The sequence below is a fragment of the Hylobates moloch genome, unplaced genomic scaffold (assembly GCF_009828535.3).
Source record: "Hylobates moloch isolate HMO894 unplaced genomic scaffold, HMol_V3 SCAFFOLD_20, whole genome shotgun sequence".
Lineage (NCBI taxonomy): Eukaryota > Metazoa > Chordata > Mammalia > Primates > Hylobatidae > Hylobates > Hylobates moloch.
In genome coordinates, this window is record NW_026652295.1 from 27,164,041 (window position 1) to 27,188,138 (window position 24,098).

General features: G+C 42.4%; 1 protein-coding gene and 1 pseudogene across 3 annotated transcripts; one reads left to right on the plus strand and one right to left on the minus strand.

The window, feature by feature from the left end:
• Positions 1–1,936: 1,936 nt before the first annotated feature.
• LOC116460010 (protein Tob2-like) lies at positions 1,937–2,937 on the minus strand (annotated as a pseudogene).
• A 6,261-nt stretch (positions 2,938–9,198) lies between these two features.
• ZSCAN9 (zinc finger and SCAN domain containing 9) lies at positions 9,199–17,407 on the plus strand. 3 transcript variants are annotated; one of them, XM_058432525.1, is made up of 5 exons: positions 9,303–11,441; positions 11,628–11,775; positions 12,282–12,291; positions 14,275–14,417; positions 16,472–17,407. In XM_058432525.1, exons 1-5 carry the CDS (start codon positions 11,022–11,024, stop codon positions 17,086–17,088), a joined length of 1,338 nt encoding a protein of 445 aa, XP_058288508.1. In that variant the 5' UTR covers positions 9,303–11,021; the 3' UTR covers positions 17,089–17,407. The 3 variants fall into 3 exon arrangements, with proteins under 3 accessions (XP_031996729.1, XP_031996728.1, XP_058288508.1); XM_032140838.2 differs by lacking the exons at positions 12,282–12,291; positions 14,275–14,417 and adding an exon at positions 9,199–9,260 and having other exon boundaries at positions 10,949–11,441; XM_032140837.2 differs by lacking the exons at positions 12,282–12,291; positions 14,275–14,417 and adding an exon at positions 9,204–9,296 and having other exon boundaries at positions 10,949–11,441.
• Positions 17,408–24,098: the final 6,691 nt, after the last annotated feature.

A 24,098-nucleotide genomic window follows, 5' to 3' on the forward strand; every position in this document is an offset into this window, starting at 1 on the left:
CGTGGATGAGGGAGAGGGCGGCCCAAACTGGGCTGGCCCCTGAGAAGTCTAGGGGAGCAGATAGTGCTGGGCTGAGAAACCAGGGCATTGCCTGCTGGGGGAAGTAGAACTAGTGCCTAGTGCAGGGAGAGGAGGCTGGCAGTGCCTGCCTGGGCTGGACCCACAGCCACGGCAGTTGCCCACTTGAGGTCCCTGGGGAGGATGGAGTGGGTGTGGCGGCAGGGGCTTTGGTGCTTTCTAGTGATGGGTCCCTGATGCCAAGTGCCCCACTTGCCAAAGAAAAAAAAGTTCATTACCCTGTTTCCCTGGCTCCTGTCCACGTCTGCCTGGCCTTCTAGGGTTGGAGAAACAAACCCTCTTCTGGCAAAGGCAGAGGAGCAAACACTCTTCTGTGATCCAAACACGTCAGCTGGGAGTGCAGAGTCCCTGTCCAGGATACTACCCCTCACTGTATTAAGGTCCAGTGGGGTTGGGTCAGGGCAGTGAGGGGGATGGCAAGAAGTACTGAGAAGCTCTCAATCAGGCAGGGGCACAAATGTACTCAAATAACATCTACAACCAAAAGACCAAAAAGTATCTCTTCCAGGCTCGGGGCTACCCACTACAGACACTGACTCCAATATCCCACCCTGCCTCCCTGCCTCCCTTCTCACCCCCAAAGGTGCTCAGGTGAGCAGCTCCCCACGGGGCTAACATCACACAACAGGAGGGTCAAAGTCCAGGGACTTCTCATAGGCATCAGAGGCTTGGATATTCCCTTTGCCCTTCAGAGCTAACCTATTTTTTTGGTGGGGGTGGTCAAAAACAAAAATGCAGATCCCTCTGCAGTCTGGAAACCAGTTCCTTCTGCAGTGCTTCTCTCTGGGAGTGTCTTAGGCTTAGCCATAGTGGTGTGACCTCACCACATACACTGCAAAAGAACTGCTAATACCCCCAGCCCATTCCCCAGCCTCAGTCATTAATAAGCACTTGCCGCAACCCAGAATCACATCTAGTGAGGAAGTTTCACATGGCTTGGAATCCTTTAAAACTGGACAGTAAACCAGACACACACACACACACACACACACACACACACATACACACACCACCTTCCTCCCCACAACCTCTGCCCCAGGGGAGAAGAGGCTGCATGAGAGAAAGAAAAGGCCACATGCATCAGTGGCTAGGTGGCCAGGGCCTTGATGATGGTCTGGGCCTCGAGGGAACGGTGAGGCGGGGCCTCAGGACAGAGATGACAGGAATTCAACTAGATAAAGTGCTTAACCTTCCTGTAGTCACAGACATCAGCTCTAGGGTGTGTGTGGGGGGGTGTCAAGTGGCCAGCTGGCAGCTCCTTGTGGCCCAGCCTGAAAGGGAGTGGGGGCTGGAGTCAGGCCTATTTCGGTCACAGGGACTGAGAAGGCCTGCCAAGGTTGGATGGCTTTCAGTGTGAGAATAGCTGGGTGACAGAGGCAGTGACACAGGTCAGCCTGTCCCTGTTCCAGGGAGGGTCAGGCTCCGCTGCAGCTCTTTCTTCCCTGTGAGCTTGGACACACCAATCCTAAACCAGGAGTGTGAGGAGGAAGGAAGGAACAGGGAGCAGAAATTCATTTCTGGCCCATTCTTAGCAAAGGAAGCCACCAATTAAAGATGTTATATAAAGAACTACATGTTAAAAAAAAAGAAAGAAAAAAGAAATATAAAACCCAAACCAACCAAACTACAGGCCGATGGGCAAATTGTAAGTGGTAGGGGGGTTGGTTAAACACATTTTGGTGCTTTGGAAGCCCCTCCCATTCCGTGCCTGCACTAGATCTTTTTTTCTAGAAGTGAGAGTGAGAAAATCGAAAATCTTTTTGTACATTTTTCTTTTCCTCCTTTTTTTTATTGGCCTTTCCTTTTCTTTCTCTTTTCTGTGGTCTTGGGTGCTCCTGGCCCCAGGGCAGGTAGACGGTCAGTCGGCCAGCACCACGGACTGGAATGGTTGACTAGGATATCGCATGGTGTTCAGGTTGTAGCTGAGGCCTTCCATGAAGGGTAGCTTCTCCAGGAAGAGGCGGGTGGTGCCACCTCCAAATACCCAGACCATGTAGAAGCTGCTGGCGTTGCAGGTGACAGCCCCACTGCCTCCAAAGGGGGCTGGGGTGCCACTGCCCTGGCCATTGGCCCCATCAAAGAAGAAACTGGGCGAGCCACCACTGTTGTACTTGAGACTGTTCGTGGCCTTGGGGCCAGAGCTGGGATTGAGGGGCCGGTTGGCCGGGATGAAGTTCAATGAATGCACAGACAGAGAAAGACTCTTGTGTTTTAACAAGCTGTTGGTGTTGAAGCGGGCCATGGAGGCTGCTGTGGTGGCTGCTGGCCACCTGCTTCACCACTGGCTGCACCCCTACCACTTGCTGCCCCACCCCTCTTCTTCATCTTAGTGGAACCTAATTTGGTGGCAGCAAAGGAGTCCATGGTGAAGGTGATGGGCTGGGCGAGGCAGAGGATGAAGGTGGGGCTGGGTGATGGGCAAAGCATAGCGACGGGGAGTTGGACAAGGAGATGTCCTGGCTTCCGAGGAGAAAGAGTATCTGGTCGTCAGGGCTGAAACTGCTCTTGATCTTCATGTCCAGCTCCGGGCCCCGCAGCCCTCACTGTCATCCAGGTACAGCACTTTCACTGCTCCCTTCTCGCCAATCTGGTAGGACACCCCGAAGGGGTCAATACATATGCTCAGCTCCTCAGGCACATTGGCCCGCACATCTTCCACTGTCAGGCCACTTAGCTTGGCGGCCAGCTCCCCAACGGGGTCCACCATCTCCTCAATGTGGACATAGTGGAAGCCAGAGCCCTTCAGTGGTTTGTCAGGGTACCAGTGGGCTTCTTATTTCTTTTTCAGAGGCGCCAGAGCAGCTTGTTGTACAAGTAGAAGATGATGAAGTTCAGGGCTACTTTGATCTCCAGCTGCATGGTCCTTTCCTAGGCAGAGAGTCAGCATAGGGGACGTGCACCGCCCTGGCTCCAGAAGGCTTCCAGTCGCCGCCGCGGCTGGGCGCTCTGCCGGCCTCGGGGCAGCTTCTCCCTTTAGAGTGGCCCTGAGCGCTGGGCGGAGGTCGCTCTCTCTTCCTTCCCCGGAGCCGCCGGGCCGGGGGCCGAAGTCCTTTTCGTCGTCGAGGGTTGGGGGAAGCAGGCAGCTGTGGTCATGACTCCCAAAAATAATTCTTTCAGCTCTTAGGAGGTTGGGCGGCTGGGGGACGAAGGGCTGGCGGGCGGCGACCGGGCGGGGAGAACGGACTGGAGGGTGGCCCGTGGCGGGGGCGGGGGGGCGGAAGAAGTTCTGGGATGGGGCCGCGGGGCGGTCCTGCGCTCCTGGCCCTACGTCGCTGGAGCTGCTGTCTTCTCTCCGCCGACGACCCGCACCTTCCCGCGCCCCGGCCCGAAGTCTATATATTTTTTAAATGTGCATATTCTTTGACGCGGGAATTCTACTTCTAGGAATTTATCCTAGAGACAGACTCACACATATGTAAGATAATACGTGTCTGAAGCTCAGCAGTGTTTATAAATGGAAAGTGATAGGAAATATTAGTAGCTTAATTGCTTATCAATAAATGACTGGCGCATAATGAAATAGTATGCAGCTGTCAAAATAGAGATGCAGCTCTATATGTATGGCTATAGGAAAAATTTCTACTATTTCTGTAAAATCCCAGGGCAAAATTATATATAAATATTTGCTTCTACATATCTAAAATATCTCTGAAAGGCTATATAAGAAATGAAGGCCGGGCATGGTGGCTGACACCTGGAATCCTAGCACTTTGGGATGAGGAGGCAGGCAGATCACTTGAGTTCAGGAGTTCGAGACCAGCCTGGGCAAAATGGCAAAACCCCGTCTCTACTAAAACTACAAAAATTCTTCAGGCATGGTGGCGCATGCCTGTGGTCCCCGGCTACTTGGGGGGCTGAGGTGGGAGAATCTGTTGAGTCTGAGAGGCAGAGGTTGCAGTGAGTTGAGATCATGCCACTGCACTCCAGCCTTGGTGACAGTACTCCAGCCTTGGTGACAGACAGAGATCCTGTCTAGAAGAAAAAAAAAGATATCAATACCTTTGGCTGTTTCTAGTGGATGAAATTAGGTGACTAGTGGTAGGAATAAGTTGTATATTTTTATTTAACAAATTTTTATTTTGAAAATGTTTAAATATGCAAAAAACACAGAAAATAGACTAGTACATATCAGGATCCCTTAATCACAGTTCTAAAATCCATAAAATTCTAAAAACTCCAAATCTTTCCTCCATAAATTTGGCACTACAATCTATCTGAGGGGAAAACTGAACTTGTTCATAGCCTTTAACTCATTTAAAGTGACTAATCATAAATCTCAAAGCAGAAATATTGAGGTGTTTGATATGCTCTGAAACTCTGCTGAAAGTTACATAATATACAGTGTATGCACATTATCTTTCTAAAATAAAAAAAACAAAAACCTGAATTTGGAAATGTATGTGCTCCCAAAGGTTTATGTATTTTTAACTTAAAGAAAATATCACAAGATACAAATTTAGAAAAAGAGAGAAAAGACTTTATTTCTTCTTAAGGGTTACAGCCTGCAAGCTGGCCAAACTACAGGCTGGGAAGCCTTCCTCCGGCCACATCCAGAGACAGGCAATTTGAAGGAGGAGGGGTTGAGGTAGAAGCTTTATGCTGAATGAGTTGACCAAACATACATTTCAACAGGTTACTGAAGGAGCTATGAATATTCAGGAAGGGGTCCTGACACATGCACATTGAACAAACATGCATGTTACATGTTCACTTTGAAGTAGAGACTTACCATTTGCATGTATTACAACTAGGGTCTATACATCAAACGGTCACTTTAGGACATGAGAGCACAGAAGTGCACAATCTCTGTAAAAGGGCGAGAATGAGTCCATGGTTGGTCTTATCAGGAGAAAGTTACTAAAATCAGTCTCATGTTCAGTCAAAGCTATAGTTACAGTTGGTGGAACAGGGGTACAGTTTGTCAGCATCTAGTGGAGCTGCAAATTGTTTGAATATTTCTTATCTCAGGGGCAGTGCTTGTTTAGCTGCTAGAGAAAAAGGAAAACCTTGTGGCAGTTAGAACATAGTTTCTTCTTTAAGTGAAAGGAAGCGTGACTTAACCCTTCCCTGGCATGGACTTAGGTCCCGCTTATAATTTGATATCTTATTGCCACAAAGAGTCTATTCTATCAGTCTTATGATCTCTACTTTAACTTTAATGCTGGTCAGTTGTGTCTAAACCACACAAGGGAGCAGGGCATAATGAGTCGTGTCTGACCTCTCAGTCTGTCAGGGCTGGGAACTCAGTTTTTAGGTTTTTTCTGGTATCACTTTTGCCACAAGGGGTCTGTTTAGTTGGCCAGCGTTGGGGTGGGGATTGGATTTTATTTCTAGTTTGTGTTACATAACATGTAATGAACATCTATATACTTATCATTTAGATTTTATAATTGTTCACATTTTGTCATATTTAACTCCCCGCCTTTCTCTCTGCTGAAGTATTTTAAATTAAATTATAGACATCATGGCATACCATCTTTGAATATTTCAGTACCCATCTCTAAAAAGTAAGAACACTTTCCTACAGAACTACAATATCATTATCACACATAACAAAATTTAAAATGTCACAGAGATTTTTCAATGTATGCCCTTTTGTACCTCTTATATTTTGAATCCTTGGCTATGTAACTTATTCAATAAACAATAAAATTTAAAATTAAAAATAAGCTGAATAAGACCTTTAATACTTAAAATTGCCAGAAAGCTATGGGAGCTGCTCAAGACATCATTAAGGGACAGGAAAGGATTCACAAGAACAAGTTGAACTGTCTCAAAAAAAAAAAAAAAAAGGAAAAGACCAAATCATTTTATTTTAATGCCCACCTAAGTTGAGGCTGGTGTAAGTGGGGCTTTCAACAAGTCAGTACTGACAGAGCATGGTAGGGATGAAAAGCCAATCCAAATCCCAAAGTGTCTATTGCTTTGAAGAAAAGTTTTGTCCTCTCCATCATGGAAACAGTTGAATGCAATCAATTTACCATCAGGTGGCTGGCTGTTTCCACTGTGATATTATATCATTTCTAGGGATTAGGATTGGTTTTGGCTCTTGCAATTGGATTTCAACAGAAAAGGTTTTGTCTTGTTTTTTGAGCCTATGTACAGCCTTCATCATGGCAGCCATGGTCACTATGTTCAAAAGTTTCTTGAGCAAATGCTGAGATAGCTGAAAAAAGAGTTGCTGATACCCATAGAGCAGATTGTTAAGCAACAAAACTTGGGTCTGCTTCTCCAGTGCAGCAAAGCTAAACATTGACACTAGGATTTGCAGTGAGAGAAAGTAAGGCATTTATTGTAGAGCACCAAGCAAGGTTATTGGGCCACTAACACTTAAGATCTGAACTCTTTGTAAGACGGCTTACAAGCAAGAGTTTTTAAGGCATGGATGAGGAGATTCTCCAATGTGAGTCAGAGGCTGGAAAATTTCTAGGACTTCCTTATCCATCTTCTGGTTCCTGTCTGTCAAGGTCTATATGACAGTGATCAACCTTTTCCATCTGGTGGGGGTACTGGTTTCTGAAAAACAACTCAACTCAAGGACATATATCAAATGTTATCTTTAGTTTCTATAAGGAAACAAACATCTCATGACTCTGACTCACTTGGGTGACTATTGTTTATGCTATTATTATCTTCTTGCTTAGCAGGTTATTAATTTATTTCCCTAGTTGCTGGTTGCAGGGTGCCTGGAATTTCCCTTGAAGGGACTCACAATTTTTCCTTTATTTTCATGCTTAAGGAGGGATCCCAGTAAGCTGTGAAGAGGAGGAGTCCATGTTCTGTTTCACCATCATCTTGTTCACTTGCTTACTGAAACCCTCTGACACAGTGGGTTAATGAAGATTCATACAGGACATAAATATTTGTACATTTGGTATCTATTCTAAGAGATCTATCCACATATGAGCTAGTTCCATCAATAATCTCTTTGTCACCAATCCTCCAAGTCCTTCCTTCCTTCCTTTTTCCCTCTCTCCCTCGTTTCCTTTCTTTCTCCCTTTCTCTTTCTTTCTTTCTTTGTTTTTCTTTCTTTCCTTCCTTCTTGCTTGCTTTGTCTTTCTTTCTTTTTTTCTTTCTGTCTTCTTTCTTTCTCTCTTTCTTTTTGCTTTATTTCATCTTAATTTTTTAGATTATGGAATAACCCACAGCCAAGTTAGTATCCCAATATGCCTGCTTCTAGATTCAGGTAATCCTTAACCTTTTTGGTTGATTTTGCAGTCAGTATTTCTTGTCTTTGAGTTGGTGTGGTATTTTCAGTATTCAGTACAGATTCCCAGTCATATGTTAAAATAATCCCTTCTGTCCCAGGACACTCATCAAAATACTGCCATAGTGGAATATTCCCGGAAACAGACAAATGAAAGCCAGTCTCTCTCAGGACTAACCATTGTGAAGTCCAATGTGTTGCCCACTTGACTCTGGGCTGGAGCCTGCCTGAGCCCTATAGTTGACCCACTTAGCAAGCACATATAAACCAGTGAGAGACCCTAACCAACTGCCAGTGAGACGTTTAAGAAGTTTCATAGAGATATTAAATTGCATTTACTTGTCACAGATGGTCATCCAAAATGGAAAAGAATAACATTTAAACAGTCTATTCAAGTCTAAGAGAAATTGAGTATTTACTCTCATTTCATAGTTTGTTAGGAAAGTTTGTAATGAGGGATTTGCAAGTGAACATGGTATGGTGGAAAAAGTGATGAGGATTTTTGAGCAAATTTTCTGCATGTTAGTGCTCTTGTTGATTATATACTTATTGGATATTTGAAAGAAATAGAAGTAAAGCATAAAGCTCGGGTTTATTTAATGCCCTCAGAAGGCTAGGTTGAGGAAAATAATACAGAAATGTTCCGAGCTACTACCATTTTGGAGTTAAAACAGATCATGGAGCCTACATTAACACACAAGATACTTTCTTACTACTTTAATAAAATAAATGATAAGATTCTGTTAAAACAAACAGAATATAGTTTAATCTACGCGACACCATCATTCTGGTTGGCATAGTAAAACTGATGAATGACTAACAGTACCTACAATTACGCTCTCTTGTACCAATAAAATTTATTTAAGGCTGGGGCATGGTGGCTCATGCCTGTGCCAGCACTTTGCCAGGCCGAGGTGGGAGGATCGCTTGAGGTCAGGAGTTAGAGACCAGCCTGGCCAACAAAGTGAGACCCTGGTCTCTACCAAAAAAAAAAAAAAAAAAAAAAAATGCTGGGCATGGTGGTGTGGGACTGTAGTCCCAGCTACTCAGGAGGCTGAGGCAGGATTGCTTGAGCCAGGAGCTGCAGTCTGCAGTGAGCTATGATGATGCCACTCCACTCCAGCCTGGGTGACAAATTTATTTAATTGGTTTTGGTTTGACTTTGTATTATTATTACTAAAACTCCAGAAAACTTTTACAGCAAAAAACCAAAAACCAAACAAAAACAAGAAAGAAAGAAAAGGAAAGGAGGATGGGAGAAAGGCAGGAAGGGAGGGAGGAAGGTAGGAAAAGAGGAAGGGAGGGAGGAAAGAAGGCAAGCAGGCAGGCAGATGCCTAAATAAAGAATACGTAGGGGCCTGGACAAATAAATAGTTTTATGGACTGTTATCCACCCATAGAATAAGTTAGACTTACGTGATGAGTAAAGCTGTTTAGGATACATGAAGTGAAGACGTTAAAATAAGCGGGGGAGAAAAGGCTAAATATAAAATAATACCTTTGTGTGTGTGAGAGAGGATCACAATGATATACAAATTCCAGGCTAACGGTGGCAGTGGCTGCCTCAGGGAGTGGGACTAAGGAGGGGTAGGTGGGGTTTGACATTTTACTTTATTAATTTTGGTATTGTCTGAGGGTTTTTTTAACCATAAAGAATGTATTAATTTTAAAAATGCTTTTAAAAATCAGCATTTTCAATAGTTAACGGTCTATGCTTCATCAACGTTTTCCGTTTAAAACCTGTGTGCGGCCCACACACGTATGACATTCTAGTTATGTGATTCACTGCTGAAAAAGAACTGGACGGCAGGAAATTGGGGGTTGAGTCCGAAGCAAGGTGAACGCCGGACATCGAGACATGGAATCCTAGACCGGCCCGGAAGTGCCTCTGCTCCGTCCGCCTTCGAGGAGAGGTCGGCATCTTTCTTCCCCGCCCGGCCATTGTTCGTGCCGCGCTTCTAGCAACGCCGGGCCGGTAACCCCCTCTCCCTCCTTGCGCGTTCCGGGTCTCGTGAGTTGGCTGTGGGGACCGGGAATGGAGGCGGGTCAGGGAGGATGGGGCTGGGAAAGGGGCGTGGAAAGTGAACCTCAGCCGCTGGGAAGTGGGAGCCGGAGGAGGGGGCGGCGGTCAGTGCCGGGCGGCTTCGGGTGTTCCCTAGACCAGAGTGGTCATCCCCAGCTGTGGGGACATTGTACAAGAAAGGGTTGTAGGAGGACTGCGAGGCTGAAGGGTCACCTCGGTGAATAACGGCAACAGACTTAGGACTCAGGGAAAGAAACACCCGGGAGAGGAAGTTAAGGACAATTAAGACTTTGGCAGCCTTCACGATGGAGAACCTGTATACCCTCTCACCAATAGATTCTAAAAGCAAATTAAGGGGCGTTGAATGGACTGGTTTTCAAGCGCAGAATGTAGCAGTTCCCGATTCCCTTTTCCTTAGTTCTTTGATTCTCAAACCTTATAATACATACAAATCACTGAGGAGTCCGTTAAAGGGCATATTCTGGGGCTCCCTGTACTTCTCTCCACCTCCCAATTCAGATTCCCCAGATGTCTGCCATAGGGCCTGTCAAGCTGGAATTCAGCTGCTGCGCTGTGCTTCCTGACATTTTGGAGATACACATTTTGGGAACACCCCCCTGGGTTTCAGGCGCTTCCTGGGTCTGTGGAGAAAACTTCTCCCTTGGGCTTCTTTGGCTTCTGAGGATTGTCCTCAAAAAGAAGTTGACCTTGGGCAATCTACCTAACTTTCCCTGGCTTCCATTTGTTATCTAGTGAAATAATTATTATAATGAAACCTCAGTGGGTAATTGTGAGGATGAAATATAGTCTTGTATCTGAAAGCATATTGTAGACTTGTGCAGTGTTGACTGTTACTCCTCAGTAGCAGCAGGGCGGTGTGGAAAGCTCCAGGACTTGGAATCCACCTAAGTCTTTCTTTCTGTAAATTTAGTGAAAATAATACCAACCTTAAATGGTTGTTTTGAAGATTAAGAAAACTGAAGTAAATAGTAAAGTAAATGTTGGTTCATTCATTTAGTCGACAGTAACAATATTTCCATTTATTCTTTCTCTAAGTTGATGTTTATACAGTGAGTTCAAACTTTTTATTCAGACTTTCTGAGTGATCGGTGCAGTCCCTAATTCATGGGCTGTTTTCCTCCATGAACTCTGTAAAGTATTATTGCTATTTCTTTTTCACATAAAGAAACCAAGTTTGAAAGAAGATTTAAAAGCTTGGCACAAGGTCACACAATTAGCAAATATTAGGATCAGAATAAAACCTAGGTCTGGGTCAGGTGTGGTGGCTGACACCTGTAATCCCAGCACTTTGGGAAGCCAAGGTGGGAGGATCACTTAAACCCAGGAGTTTGAGGTTGCAGTGAGCTGTGATTATGCCACTGCACTCCAGCCTGGGAAACAGAGTGAAATTCCCCATTTAAAAAAAAAAAAAGAAAGAAAGAAAACCCATATCTGGGTAACTGAAAAGCTTATGCTCTTTGCACATGATGAAGATACATATTTCCATTATTTCCATCCTTTGGTCACCAAATCACTTTTCAGAGAAGAGCTTTAGGGCCTATGATAATTGCTTGTATTATCAGTTTCTGTCATCAGCTATTATAATTTTTCTATATAAATAATTTATTTTTACTGCTTAGGCAGGCGCCTCCAAGGTTTGTCTTGAAGCATAGCTCCAGCTGGAGGGTACCTTTTAAGCTGTTCAAGGTCAAGATGAATACGAACTCAAAGGAGGTTTTATCCCTGGGTGTTCAAGTTCCCGAGGCATGGGAAGAACTTCTGACAGTGAAAGTGGAAGCAAAAAGTCACCTTCAAAGGCAGGAATCTAGACTGAAACGCAATAATCCACTGGCGAGGGAAATCTTCCGAAGGCACTTTCGACAGCTGTGCTACCAAGAGACCCCTGGACCAAGGGAGGCTCTTACCCGACTCCAGGAACTTTGCTACCAGTGGTTGAGGCCGCATGTGAGCACAAAGGAGCAGATTTTGGATCTGCTGGTGCTGGAGCAGTTTCTATCCATTCTGCCCAAGGAGCTCCAGGGCTGGGTGAGGGAACACTGTCCGGAGAGTGGAGAAGAGGCTGTGATTTTGCTGGAGGATCTGGAGAGAGAGCTCGATGAACCACAACGTGAGGTAGGAAGGGAGATTTGCTAGAGAAAAATGTGTATTTTGGCATGCGAAGAATCCTTGTATCCTCTGCTTTGTGTCTCCTTGACACTGGTGATAAAATACTCTCCTTCCTGTTTCCTTCTTTCTTGGAAGTGTTTATTTCAGACAGTTAATTTCTTCAAAAGTCAAATCTTGTCTTTTTGTCCCCAGATGGTGGCCCACAGACACAGACAAGAAATCCTCTGTAAAGAGATGGTGCCTCTAGCAGAGCAGACACCACTGAGCCTTCAGTCCCAGCCTAAGGAGCCACAGCTCACATGTGACTCTGCTCAGAAGTGCCATTCTATTGAAGAGACAGGTGAGGAACAGCATTTATTTGATGTTGAATGAATCTCACCTGGTCAAGCAAAAACAAACAGTAAACCCAGAGCTGGGAAAACAGGAGATCCAAAGACTTCTTACCAGATAGCAGTAATGGTCAGTGCTTCTGAGGGCCTAGTGTGCTCATCTTTGACCCTTCTCCCTGTGTGCAGACTTCTCCCTGAGTACCGTCCTGGAAGCCCTCTGGACTTCTGATGCATGGTACATGAGGAAGGCTTTCAGGGATCACTGTGGAGCACAGCTTCAGAGAATGGACTTCAAGGTTTGACAGACAGATTCAGATCCTGGCATCGCCTCATGGAAGCTGCTTGTATTGGGCAGATTACTTAACCACTTGACCTCAGATCCCTCATCTACAAAATGGGGTTGATAATAGCTTTGGTTTAGTCTACTTCCACTGCCTTAAGAGAATACCACAGACTGGTTGTCTTTAACAGAAATTTATTTTCTCACATTTTCAAAGGCTAGTAGTCCAAGATCAAGATGCCATCAGGTTTGGTTTCTGGTGAGGCCTCTTCCTGGCTTATAGATGGCCATCTTCTTGCTGTATCCTCACATGGCCTTTCTTCTGTGTGCACACACAGAGAGAGCAAGCTCTCTCATCTTCTTCTTATAAGGACAGATACCATTCCTACCCGATAGGGCCCTACCTTATAACCTCATTTAACTTTTAATACCTTCCTCAAGGCCCTGTCTCCAAATGTAATCATATTGAGGGGTTAGGACCTCAGCATATGTGAGGGAATACGATTTAGTCCATAACCAGTATATACCTCAGAAAGTCATTGTGAGTATCGAATACAATTTATGAAAAGCACTTGGCATGCATTATGCTTAATACATGATCACTATTGTCACAAATCACCAGTGCCACCCTTGCTGATTTGGGTTCATACTTGCAGTAGAAAGATATGAGATATGCTTAGTAAGTGGCAGAACTGTATGGGAGAATCCAGTGAAATCAAATTTTGCCATTTCCTTCTCTGTAATCTTATGAGAGGTGGCAGTGGCCACCCTTGTGGTACTGAGCACTGGGACTGAGTCAGCTGCTTTCCCATTCTAGCCCTCCCTGCAGGAATTGGCTCTAGCTTGTCTGATTTCCCACACAAAAAATCATACGCTCTTACTGACTTTTTGTTAATCTTCTGACAGTCAATCTGTAGCAAGGTTCTACTGTTTTCAGTTTCATATTACCCCGACATGCATCAAAGCCGCAACTTCCCTTGCCTCTTTGTCTCTAGCTTCTGTTTATTTCATTTACCCTAGCAATTATGGATTTCTACTACATGGAACACATCTCTTGATTTAAATTAAAGTGTATGTGTTGAGTAAATTCTGTGCAGACCTTCTTATAGCTCCTGTGACTTTATCAGATTAAAATTGCCTCTGATATCATTTTCCCTCTTTATGAGCATCTTTCCAGTCAATTTCTTTATTTCTTTCTTCTTTCTCTCTCTATAAACTTGGACCTTTTATTTTCTAGCCACTTCCTTTCTTCTACCTTCCAAACTGCATCTAGAACCCTGCTGAGAATCCCCTTTTCCAAGAAGCACATCTATATTTTCCACCTATCCACTCATCTATCCATATATCATTCAACAAGTGTTGATTAAGCATCTACTATGGCTGTAGGAGAATATCCAGAGGGCATCTGGAGACTGGAGAGTTCTCCTTGTAGGATATCAGCGCAGGTATGTGTTACAAATTTAGGTAAAGCAAATATTATAAAACAACATAGTGTTTGAAATTACAAGGACCAAATTCAAGTTCCAGCTTTTCAAATTCTTAGCCAAGCAATATTTAATAGGTAAGCTTGAGTTTCTTTTTAAGTTATGCTGATTATTTAAAAATCCAAATAATACAAAAGTTTATATAGTAAAAAATGGAAGTTTTCCGAATCCTACTCCCTAGAGGTAACTACTCTTGTCACTTTGCTGCATATTTTCCAGACATTTCTCTATATAGTCTGTCTACCCATATATCTGTATCTTCCCATATTTTTCTTTTTTTTTTTTCGAGACGGAGTCTCGCTCTGTCACCCAGGCTGGAGTGCAGTGGCACGATCTCGGCTCACTGCAAGCTCTGCCTCCCGGGTTCATGCCATTCTCCTGTCTCAGCCTCCCAAGTAGCTGGGACTACAGGCACCAGCCACCACGCCCGGCTAATTTTTTGTATTTTTAGTAGAGACAGGGTTTCACCATGTTAGCCAGGATAGTCTCGATCTCCTGACCTCGTGATTCGCCCGCCTCAGCTTCCCAAATTGCTGGGATTACAGGCATGAGCCACCACGCCTGGCCCATATTTTTCTATAGTTCTTTAAAGAGATGGGATAATAACATCAAGTTTTGTGGTGAGTCAGTTTGATAATATATCTGAAAGTGCTTCATAAGTCATGAAAGTTGTATACATGGTAATCATTAAAAGGTGGGAAATGTCTGATTTTTTATATTTTACCCAGCTCCCTTATGGATTTCAGAAGTTTGAGCAGGAGGGCAGTACTGATCCCACTTGGGGCCCATCTGTTCTCTACAGACACATTTTTATTTTCCAAAACTGTTGTAATCCCCCAGCTAAAAGGAGGAGGAGAAACACGGCCTAACAACAGAGGAGTCCTAAGAGGTACCTATTCTTGTGTGTGAGAGACAGGACAGTTAGATGTGGGAGAAAGAGGCAAATATTTTGGTCAAAAGAGGAGGCCTGGGTCTGTTGTCCTCGGCCTTTTTCTGGGTTGCAAAGTGAAATCAGACTATGTGCCAGGCATGATTCTCAGGAATAAAACAGAAGGATTCTCCTCTCATAGAGATTATATTGTAGCAAGAGGGAGATAATAATAAATATAAAAGTAAAGAAATGATACAATGTGTTAAAAGGTGATAAGCCTATGGAATAAGGCAAAAATAGAACAGGATAAGGGAGATTAAGAGTGCTATGGATAAGGCAAACAGATTGTGATATTAAATAGAATTAAGATAGACCTTATTGAGAAGGTGAGTTGAACAAAGACTTAAAGGAAGCGAGAGAGTGGGCCTTGCTTTCATTTGAGGTGAGAAGTTTCCAGGAAGAGAGAAGCACTAGAACAAAGGTCTTATGATGGGAATGCACCTTGGATAATTGTGGATTTGAAAGTCCTAAAGTATAGTAGTCCTCACTATTCAAGGGGGATACATTCCAAGACTCCCAGTAGATGCCTGAAACCAAGGATAATACTGAACCCTGTATATACTATTTTTTTCCTATACATACCTAAGAAAAAGTTTAATTTATAAATTAGGCATAGTAAGAGATTAACAACAATAACTAATAATAAAATGGAACAATTATAATAATATGCCAGCCTCACTACTTTTGCACTTTGGGGCCATTATTAAGTAAAATAAGGGGTATGTAAATACAAGCACTGAGACTCTGCAACAGTCAATCTGATAACCAAGATGGCTACTAGGTGTGCAACAGGCAGGCAGCATGTACAGTGTGGATATGCTGGACAAAAGGAAGACTCATGTCCTGGGTGAGACAGAGCCAGATGGCATGTGATTTCATCATACTACTCAGAATGGTGCCAAATTTAAAACTTGAGAATTGTTTGTGCCGGTTGGGGTGGCTCACACCTGTAATCCCAGCACTTCGGGAGGCCAAGGCGGATGGATCGTGAGGCCGGGAGTTTGAGACCAGCCTGGCCAGCATGACGAAATCTCATCTCTACTAAAAATACCAAAAAAAAAAAATTAGCCAGGCATGGTGATGTGTGCTTGTAGTCCCAGCTACTCGAGAGGCTGAGGCAGGAGAATCGCTTGAACCCGGGAAGCGGAGGTTGCAGTGAGCCAAGGGGCGACAGAGCAAGACTCCATCTCAAAAAAAAAAAAAAAAAATTGTTTGCTTCTGGTATCTTCCATTTAGTATATTTGAACTGTGATTGACTGTGGGTAGCTGAAACTTTGTAAAGGCAAAACCACAGATAAGTGGGGACTACTGTACTGCCTGAAGCACCTAAATAGTAGAAGTTTAATACTTGTTCTGAAAATGAATGAATGAATACATGAAGTAACTTTCCTTGGAAAGGGTCACTTTGAGGTTATCTCAGAAAGGGGAGAGAGGTATAAGGGAATACTCCAGAGAAGCCACCCTAATCTTTACCCATCCTTCCCCATGAAGAAGTATAAAAAAAATACTGCCAGCTGGGTACAGTGGCTCATGCCTGTAATCGCAGCATTTTGGGAGGCTGAGGTGGGTGGATCAGCTGAGGTCAGGAGTTCAAGACCAGGATGGCCAACATGGCAAAACCCCGTCTGTACTAAAAATACAAAATTAGTTGGGCGTGGGGGTGCGTGCCTGTAGTTTCAACTACTTAGGAGACTGAGGCAGGAGAATTGCTTGAACCTGGGAAATGGAGGCTGCAGTGAGCTGAGATCACACCATTGCACTCCAGCCTGGGCTACAGAGTGACACTCTGGCTCAAAAAACAACTCCCCAGGCCAAGTTTACATGGGGATGGACTGACCTGCATTTTGCCAAAGAGGGCAAACTTTCCTCCTTACCTAGGGGAAGGTGTTACCACACTAACCCTTCTGTTTCTAGCCCACTTCCTTTTCTATGATATATTTTTATAGACATAGTCACCTTCCCATAGGCTCAGGGAACAAGTGACATTTACCTAGCCTTTTTCTTTGTTTCAGATGAACTAACCAAGACTGAGGACAGAGAGTTGGTGCTAAGGAAAGACTGTCCTAAGATAGTGGAACCACATGGGAAAATGTTTAATGAGCAGACCTGGGAGGTATCACAGCAGGATCCCCCACATGGAGAAGTTGGTGAACATAAGGATAGGATAGAGAGGCAGTGGGGAAACCTCTTAGGAGAGGGGCAACACAAATGTGATGAATGTGGGAAGAGCTTTACTCAGAGCTCAGGTCTCATTCGACATCAAAGAATTCATACCGGAGAAAGACCTTATGAATGTAATGAATGTGGGAAAGCCTTCAGTCGAAGTTCTGGTCTTTTTAATCACCGAGGAATCCACAATATACAGAAACGGTACCACTGTAAGGAGTGTGGGAAGGCCTTCAGTCAGAGTGCGGGTCTTATCCAGCATCAGAGAATCCACAAAGGAGAAAAGCCGTATCAGTGCAGCCAGTGCAGTAAGAGCTACAGTCGGCGTTCATTTCTCATTGAACATCAGAGAAGCCACACAGGGGAGCGACCTCACCAGTGCATTGAATGTGGGAAAAGCTTTAATCGACACTGCAACCTCATTCGCCATCAGAAGATCCACACAGTGGCTGAGCTGGTCTAGGGCTTGCTATGAGCAAGTTTTCCAGATCACCAGCCAAGTCGTGTGGGGTAGGTTGAGACTAGAAAATGCCTGTCTCTTCATTTCTCCATGAAGTGTGTTTGAAACAAATACTGACTTATGGCCCAGGGACTTCCTTAAAGGAAAGTTGGGTGTTTGAAGCTACTGTTTTCTCTTTTGTTCGTTTTACCTCTTTCTTATTCTTACTAGCTGTGTCCCTCTTATTTATTATTTATTTATTTTTTTGAGATGGCTGCTAAACCCTTCTAATAATAAATGACACTGCCACAGCCAACATGCCTGAAAGATTTGGTATCTGTGTTTAACTACAAAGGATAACAGAGTTCTACTGATGGTTTATAACAATTGGGTCTTTGGTGTTCCCTGTGACCAGGGTCTACATTATAAACACCTTTTCTACCTTACTGCTTCTCTCTGACACCTACGTGACTCTCCCTTGGAAAGTGACCAGCATTGGCTGTGTGTTTCAGTGTCTACAGTGTGTGTCCACTTACTTAACCATAGTTGGTCCTCACAACAGCCACACAAGGAAATGAGCTAGTTATCATTATCCCATTTTACAGATGAGGACTCTAAGGCTCAGAAAATCCAAGCATCAGAGCCAAGGCTGAAATCCTGAACTTTTATTTTTAGTAATGCTTTAATTTTGGAATAATTTTAGACTTACGGAAATGTTGCAGAGATGGAGTTCTCATATTCCCTTCACCTAGGTTCCCCTAATGTTAACTTATAACATCACACCTTTTTAGTTAAACCTTGGCTTTTAACTCCAAATCTCAATTTCTTTATGATGTCAGGCTTTATACTGATATCAGATTCCTACATTTTAGTCACCTGGAACTCCCTTAGAGTTTTTCTATCACATCTTCAGTGTTAGAAAGTCATCTGTATCCTGAGTACCAGGCCACATCAGAGAACTGGATTAATCCAGGTAAGATGCTAGCTACTGTCCAAAATGTCCTCAGTCTTTCTCTTCTGTTTGCTTGGCTTAGGTCTAGAGAAAAAAATTTCTTCCCTGTGTAGATCTTTAAGAAAATCAATTGTACGCCAGGTGTGGTGGTACAAGCCTGTAATCCCAGAGCTTTTGGAGGCCAAGGCCACAGTATTGCTTGAGGCCAGGAGTTCAAGACCAGTCTGTGCAACATAGTGAGACCCTGTTTCTACAAAAAAAAAATTAAAAATTAGCTGCGTGCAGTGGTGTGTGCCTGTAGTCCCCAGATAAGAGGTTGAGGTGAGAGGATCACTTAAACCCAGGAGTTTGAGATGCAGTGATCATGCCACTGCACTCCAGCCCAGCCACAGAGAGAGACCCCGTCTCAAAACAAAACAAAACAAACCCAGAAACCTTGTCTCAAAAAAAAAAAAAAAATCAATTATGCTGCCTCCATCAAAAAATTTTAAAAGGAAGAAAATTTTTTTAAAAACTGGAGAATACTTACATAGCCTTAAGTGTTCTGCCCCAGAGGAAGCTCTTTCTCAGTGAAGTTTACTCATGGAGAGGAGGAATCTCCCCTTCGTAGGGCTAAAGACTTGAGGCTTGAGGTTTCCCAAGGCTCTTTGCCTGCCCTCCCTTACTCCCTTTTATGATTACTAAGGCTGCAACCCCATCTCTTCCCTTTCATGTATTTGATTTAAATATTCAGAGGTTTCCTGAGAGGTGGAAAAGGAGAAGTGCTGCAATTTGCTCAGGATGAGTCCACACACAGTTGAGTTTTGCACTGTTTTCAGTAACTCCTAAATGTGTTGCAGAGCAGCCAAATCTTGAATTGGGGATTGTGTAATTTAACTCTTTTATATAAGATTCAAACAGAAGTGGAATAGCATAGTGAACCCCATGAACTTGTTGACGGAAAGAGTCAAACGCTGTAAAATATTTGAAGAGATTTATTCTGAGCCAAATACAAGTGACCATGGCCTGTGACACAGCCCTCAAGGGGGTCCTGAGAACATGTGCCCAAGGTGGTCAGGGTACAGCTTGGTTTTATATATTTTAGGGAGGCATGAAACATCCATCAAATACATTTAAGAAATAGATTGGTTTGGTTCAGAAAGGCGGGACAAATCAAAGCGTGAGCTTCCAAGCTATAGGTAAATTTAAACATTTTCTGCTTGACAATTGGTTGAGTTTATCTGAAGACCTGGGATTAATGGAAAGGAATGTTTAGGCTAAGGTAAAGGATTGTGGAGATCAAGTTTTATTGTGCAGAGGAATCTCTCAGGTAGCAGACTTCAGAGACAGAGCAGATTGTAAAATGTTTCTTTTTTCTTGTTTCTCCGCTGAATGAGTGGCCAAGGAAGTTGGATTTTAAGGCAAAACCCTTAGCAACACTTTCCCATCAGAGGGAAAATAAATTACATAATATGTAGCATCACCTAAAATCTCCACAAAATATCAGCTTAAACTAAGACACCCATTTCTCCTTTTGCATCAGGAAAAAGTTCTACACATTGTAGGGAAGCCTAAGAAGAATTTTCGTGTCATAGTAGGTTTAAAGGATAAACTCCAGGATCATCTGACAGAAATGTTAAATATAATACCTTCCTATACCAAACAAATGGTATGGGAATTACCTATTACTGATGACATTAATCGTCCTGAGTGAGTTAAAATTCAAAAATTTAAATATTAAAGTAAGCCTCTTCTCTTTTTTTGTTACCTCTCAATCCCACATGGTATAGTTAAAAAACGAGTGAACCAGGAGTCAGGACCCCTGAGATGGAGTCCATGCCTAATCAATTCTAGAGTTTGGACCTTGGATAAGTCACTTGGGTTGGGTTTCCTAGAAGTGGAGCCTAGGCATGGATTCAAGTCTAGGGAATTTATTGAGGCAAAATAAGCTGCAGGAAAAAAGCTGCAAGGCAGAGAGGGAAGCAAGATATGGAAGAGGAAATGGGCTGAGCAAGATATGGTCTGAGCTTAAGTCTAGTTTAGTCTACTTTGGAAGAAGGATCTTTGGAACAAAACTTACCCTTGAGGCAAGGGGCCAGCCTTTTGCACCTCAATCAGTGCCTTGTGGATTGAGGACTTCCCGGAGAGAATAGATTATCTCCCTTTGTCCAAGGACAATTCTTCAGAGAAGGTGATGACTGTGAGCCATTAGCAGCCAGTGCTCATGATAATCAGGGAATGGGTGCACTGACCTTCCTGGCAACTGAAGAATGGGTGTACTGACTTGGAAAAGGGGACCTGGGCAGGATACCACTGGCATCCATCACCACACTTAACCTCTCAGGCCCCAGTTTCTTCACCTATCCTCCTATTTGCAGGATTGTTTTTGAAAAACAGCAGATAGCAATTACAGTCCTATAAATGACAGGGATACACCCTGAGAAATGTGCTGTTGTATGATTTTGTCACTGTGCAAGCATCATAGAATATACTTAAACAACATAGATGGTATACCCTACTACACACCGAGGGTAGATAGTATAGTCTGTTGCCCTTAGGCTGCAAACGTGTACAGCATGCTACTGTGTTGAATACAGCAGACATTTGTAGCACAATGCTGTATTTGTGTATCTAAACATAGAAAAATCTAGTAAAAATGCAATGTGAAAGATAAAAAAACGGTATACCTGTATAGGACACCATGAATGCAGTTTGTAGGACTGGAAGTTGCTCAGGGTGTCAGTGAGTGAGTGAAGAGTGAATGTGAAGACCTTACACTGCTGTAGACTTTATAAACATTGTACACTTTGACTACACCAAATTTATTTTTAAAATATTTGTTGACACCATCACTACAAACACATGAATAATGCATTACACTAAGCTGTTAAGATAGCTACAATGTCACTAGGTGACTGAAACATTATGTGGCACATGACTATATGAAAGGACAATGTAATCTATAAAATGCTGCATCAAACAAATAGAAAGAGATACTACCAAATTTGCATATAATGTGCCAAGGCAAAAGGAGTATCTGACATACTAGTGAGAGAGTTTTAAGTTGGAGTTTTTGTGAGACTTTCTTTTGCCTCTTTTTTTTTTTAAAGTGTATTACAGACTGTACTCACATGGGTTTTAAAAGTAAATTAATATTAAAAAGTAAAGGTTTCTGTATTGAATGAAATTCTCTTTTTCATATATGTCTATACCCTAACTTATCATTTAATCATTACGTAAATTCCATTTGTTCTGCAATAGTCTCAACTAATCCATCTAAATGTTCTTTGATCCTAACTTCTTTCCTTCCCTGCTCTTCCCACCCCACTCACTACCTCTGTTCTGCTCTCAAAACATCTCCCTCAATTGTTTCTTTAGCTCTGTTTGAGAACTAACATTGAATTTTTAAAATAATATTGTTGTGAATAAGGAGGGTTTTATTTCTTGCCTTTCTTATTACCCTTTCTTGTCTTGATGCAGTGGCCAATCTCTCCAGGACAATGTTAGGTAGAAATCATACTAATAGTCATCTTATTCCTGATTTTGAATGGACTCATCTAATAATTCATATCATATTTGTTGTGAGTTTCTGATAATTATCCTCCATAATATTAAGAACATTCCCATTTAGTCCTCATTTACTAAAAGTCTTTGTCACAAATGAGTATTGAATTTTATCAAATAATGTTTCTGCTTATGTTAAAATGATGGTATAGCGTTTCCTCCTTTGATCTTAATGTAGTGAATTAACAGATTTTCTGTTGTTAAAATATCAGTTTTTTGAGTTTGTTAACTGTATTCAAATTTTTCTATAGCCTAAGTTTTTGTTTGCCCTCTGATTTTTTTTTTTTTTTTAGGCAGAATCTCGCTCTGTCACTCAGGCTGGAATGCAGTGGCACAATCTCAGCTCACTGCAACCTCAGCCTCCTGAATCGCTGGGATTACAGGCTTATGTCACCATGCCCGGCTAATTTTTGTATTTTTAGTAGAATTGGGGTTTCGTCATCTTGGCCAGGTTGGTCTTGAACTCTGGGCCTCAAGTGATCCACCCGCCTTGGCCTCCCAAAGTGCTGAGATTACAGGTGTGAGCCACTCCACCTGGCCTGATCTATTGATTATTGGGAGAGGTTTGTTAATACTTTGCTGTGGGGAAAAGACTTGTCAGTTTCTCCTTGTATTATGTCAGTTTTGCTTTGCATATTCTAAGGTTATGAGTTGAGGTATATAGAAGTTCAGGAATTGCATGTCTTCTTGAGGAATTATTCCTTTAGTCATGATGTTTTTTATTGCTAACAATGCTTGTGTGGTCCGATATTAATGTAACTAGGCCAAAATCTTTCAGAGATTATTAGCTTAGTATCTCTTTCTCATCCCTTTGCATTTTAAAAAATGATTTCGTTTGGATATCAAGTGCACAGAATTGTATTATTTATATTCCTTTATGTGATTCATAACATGCTAATATCATTGGTCCATGTATTAGTCTATTCTCTCATTGCTCTAAAGAAATACCTGAGACTAGGTAATTTATAAAGAAAAGAGGTTTAATTGGCTTATGTTTCTGTATCCTGTACAGGAAGCATGATGCTGGCTCTGCTTAGCTTCTGGGGAGGCCTCAGGAAGCTTACAATCGTGGCAAAAGGTGAAAAGGGACTGGGCATGTCACATAGCCAGAGCAGATGCAAGAAAGAGAGGGGGAAGATGCCACACACTTTTAAACAGCCCAGTCTCACGAGAACTCACTATTGCAAGGACAATACCAAGGGGGATAGTGCTAAACCATTCATGAGAAACACACCCTCGTGATCCAATCACCTCTCAACTAGGGCTTACTTCCGATATTGAGGATTACAATTTGACATGAAATTTCATGGGGACACAGATCCAAACGATGTCAGCCCACGAATGGCATGCTTTTGATGATTGCTTTCTTAATTTAAGTAGTTATTTTTAATAATTAATTTAGCACTCCTTAACCTGCCATTCAAAACAAAAGACCTTGAAAACCACATATACATCTAATCATTTAGTACTCCTTATTTCAGCCACCTGACTTCTTCCAGTTGAGGGAACATCATCCTGAATCCCAATTTTATCATTTCTTGCTTTCCTTTTTTATATATAATTTTATTGCATATATATGCGTTCCTAAGCAGTATGTTTTTTAATTGATTTTAATATCCTTTTACAATATTTGTATGTCCAAATCTTATAACTATGAATCCATTTCATCCATAGATATTTGTTAATGATTACTGATTTATTTCCACCACCTGATTTTGTCATTCTATTTTTCATGATCTTTCTTTGATTTTTTGTTAGTTCTTGTCTTGTGTTGGTTATATTTTCTTCTTTTCCCCCTATTTACATGTCTGAAAACTATACATTTACACATGGGCATAAAATGTCCATTTGCCCACCTGGCTTGTGAGATTATGAAACTAATCTCTTTCCTCACCCTTCTCCATATTATACAAAACTTGGAATGCCTCCTATCAACCCCCTCCAATATTATATAACATTTTTGATTAATATTTTATTTCTACTTGTTTTTAAGCTTTCTTTCCCCCAAAGTGATCATTGTTATTATCATTGTTGTTATTATTGGATTTTTGTCATTAATGTAGATTTCCATGTATACATTTTAACAAATTGGTTTTACTCACTGGAGCTTTCTTGAAGATTCATTTTTCTTCTCACTGAAGCACATGCTTCAGTGGTTTGTTTAGCAACTGCAGATTCTCTCAGGCTTTGTGTTAACATGTTTTCATTTAACCGTCACCCCTGAATGGTAGTTTCCATGTGTCTGCAGTAAGTTAGAGAGCCCTCATTAACTCAGTCTGCTCAGAAGATTGACAGTTGTATTCTTTAACACTTTAAGTATTTCTTTTTAGACTTTTATTTTAGGTTCAGGGGTACATGCACAGGTTTGTTATATAGGTAAATCGCAACAGAGTGAGACCCCTGCCTCAAAAACAGAAACAAAAAACAAAACACACAAAAAACATTGAGGTCAGAGAGGTAATGTGAAGCCAGACTGTGAAGAGCCTTGCCTACTTCTGTAAGGGCTTAGGCTGTTAATTTTGGTGAAAATGGAAACCAT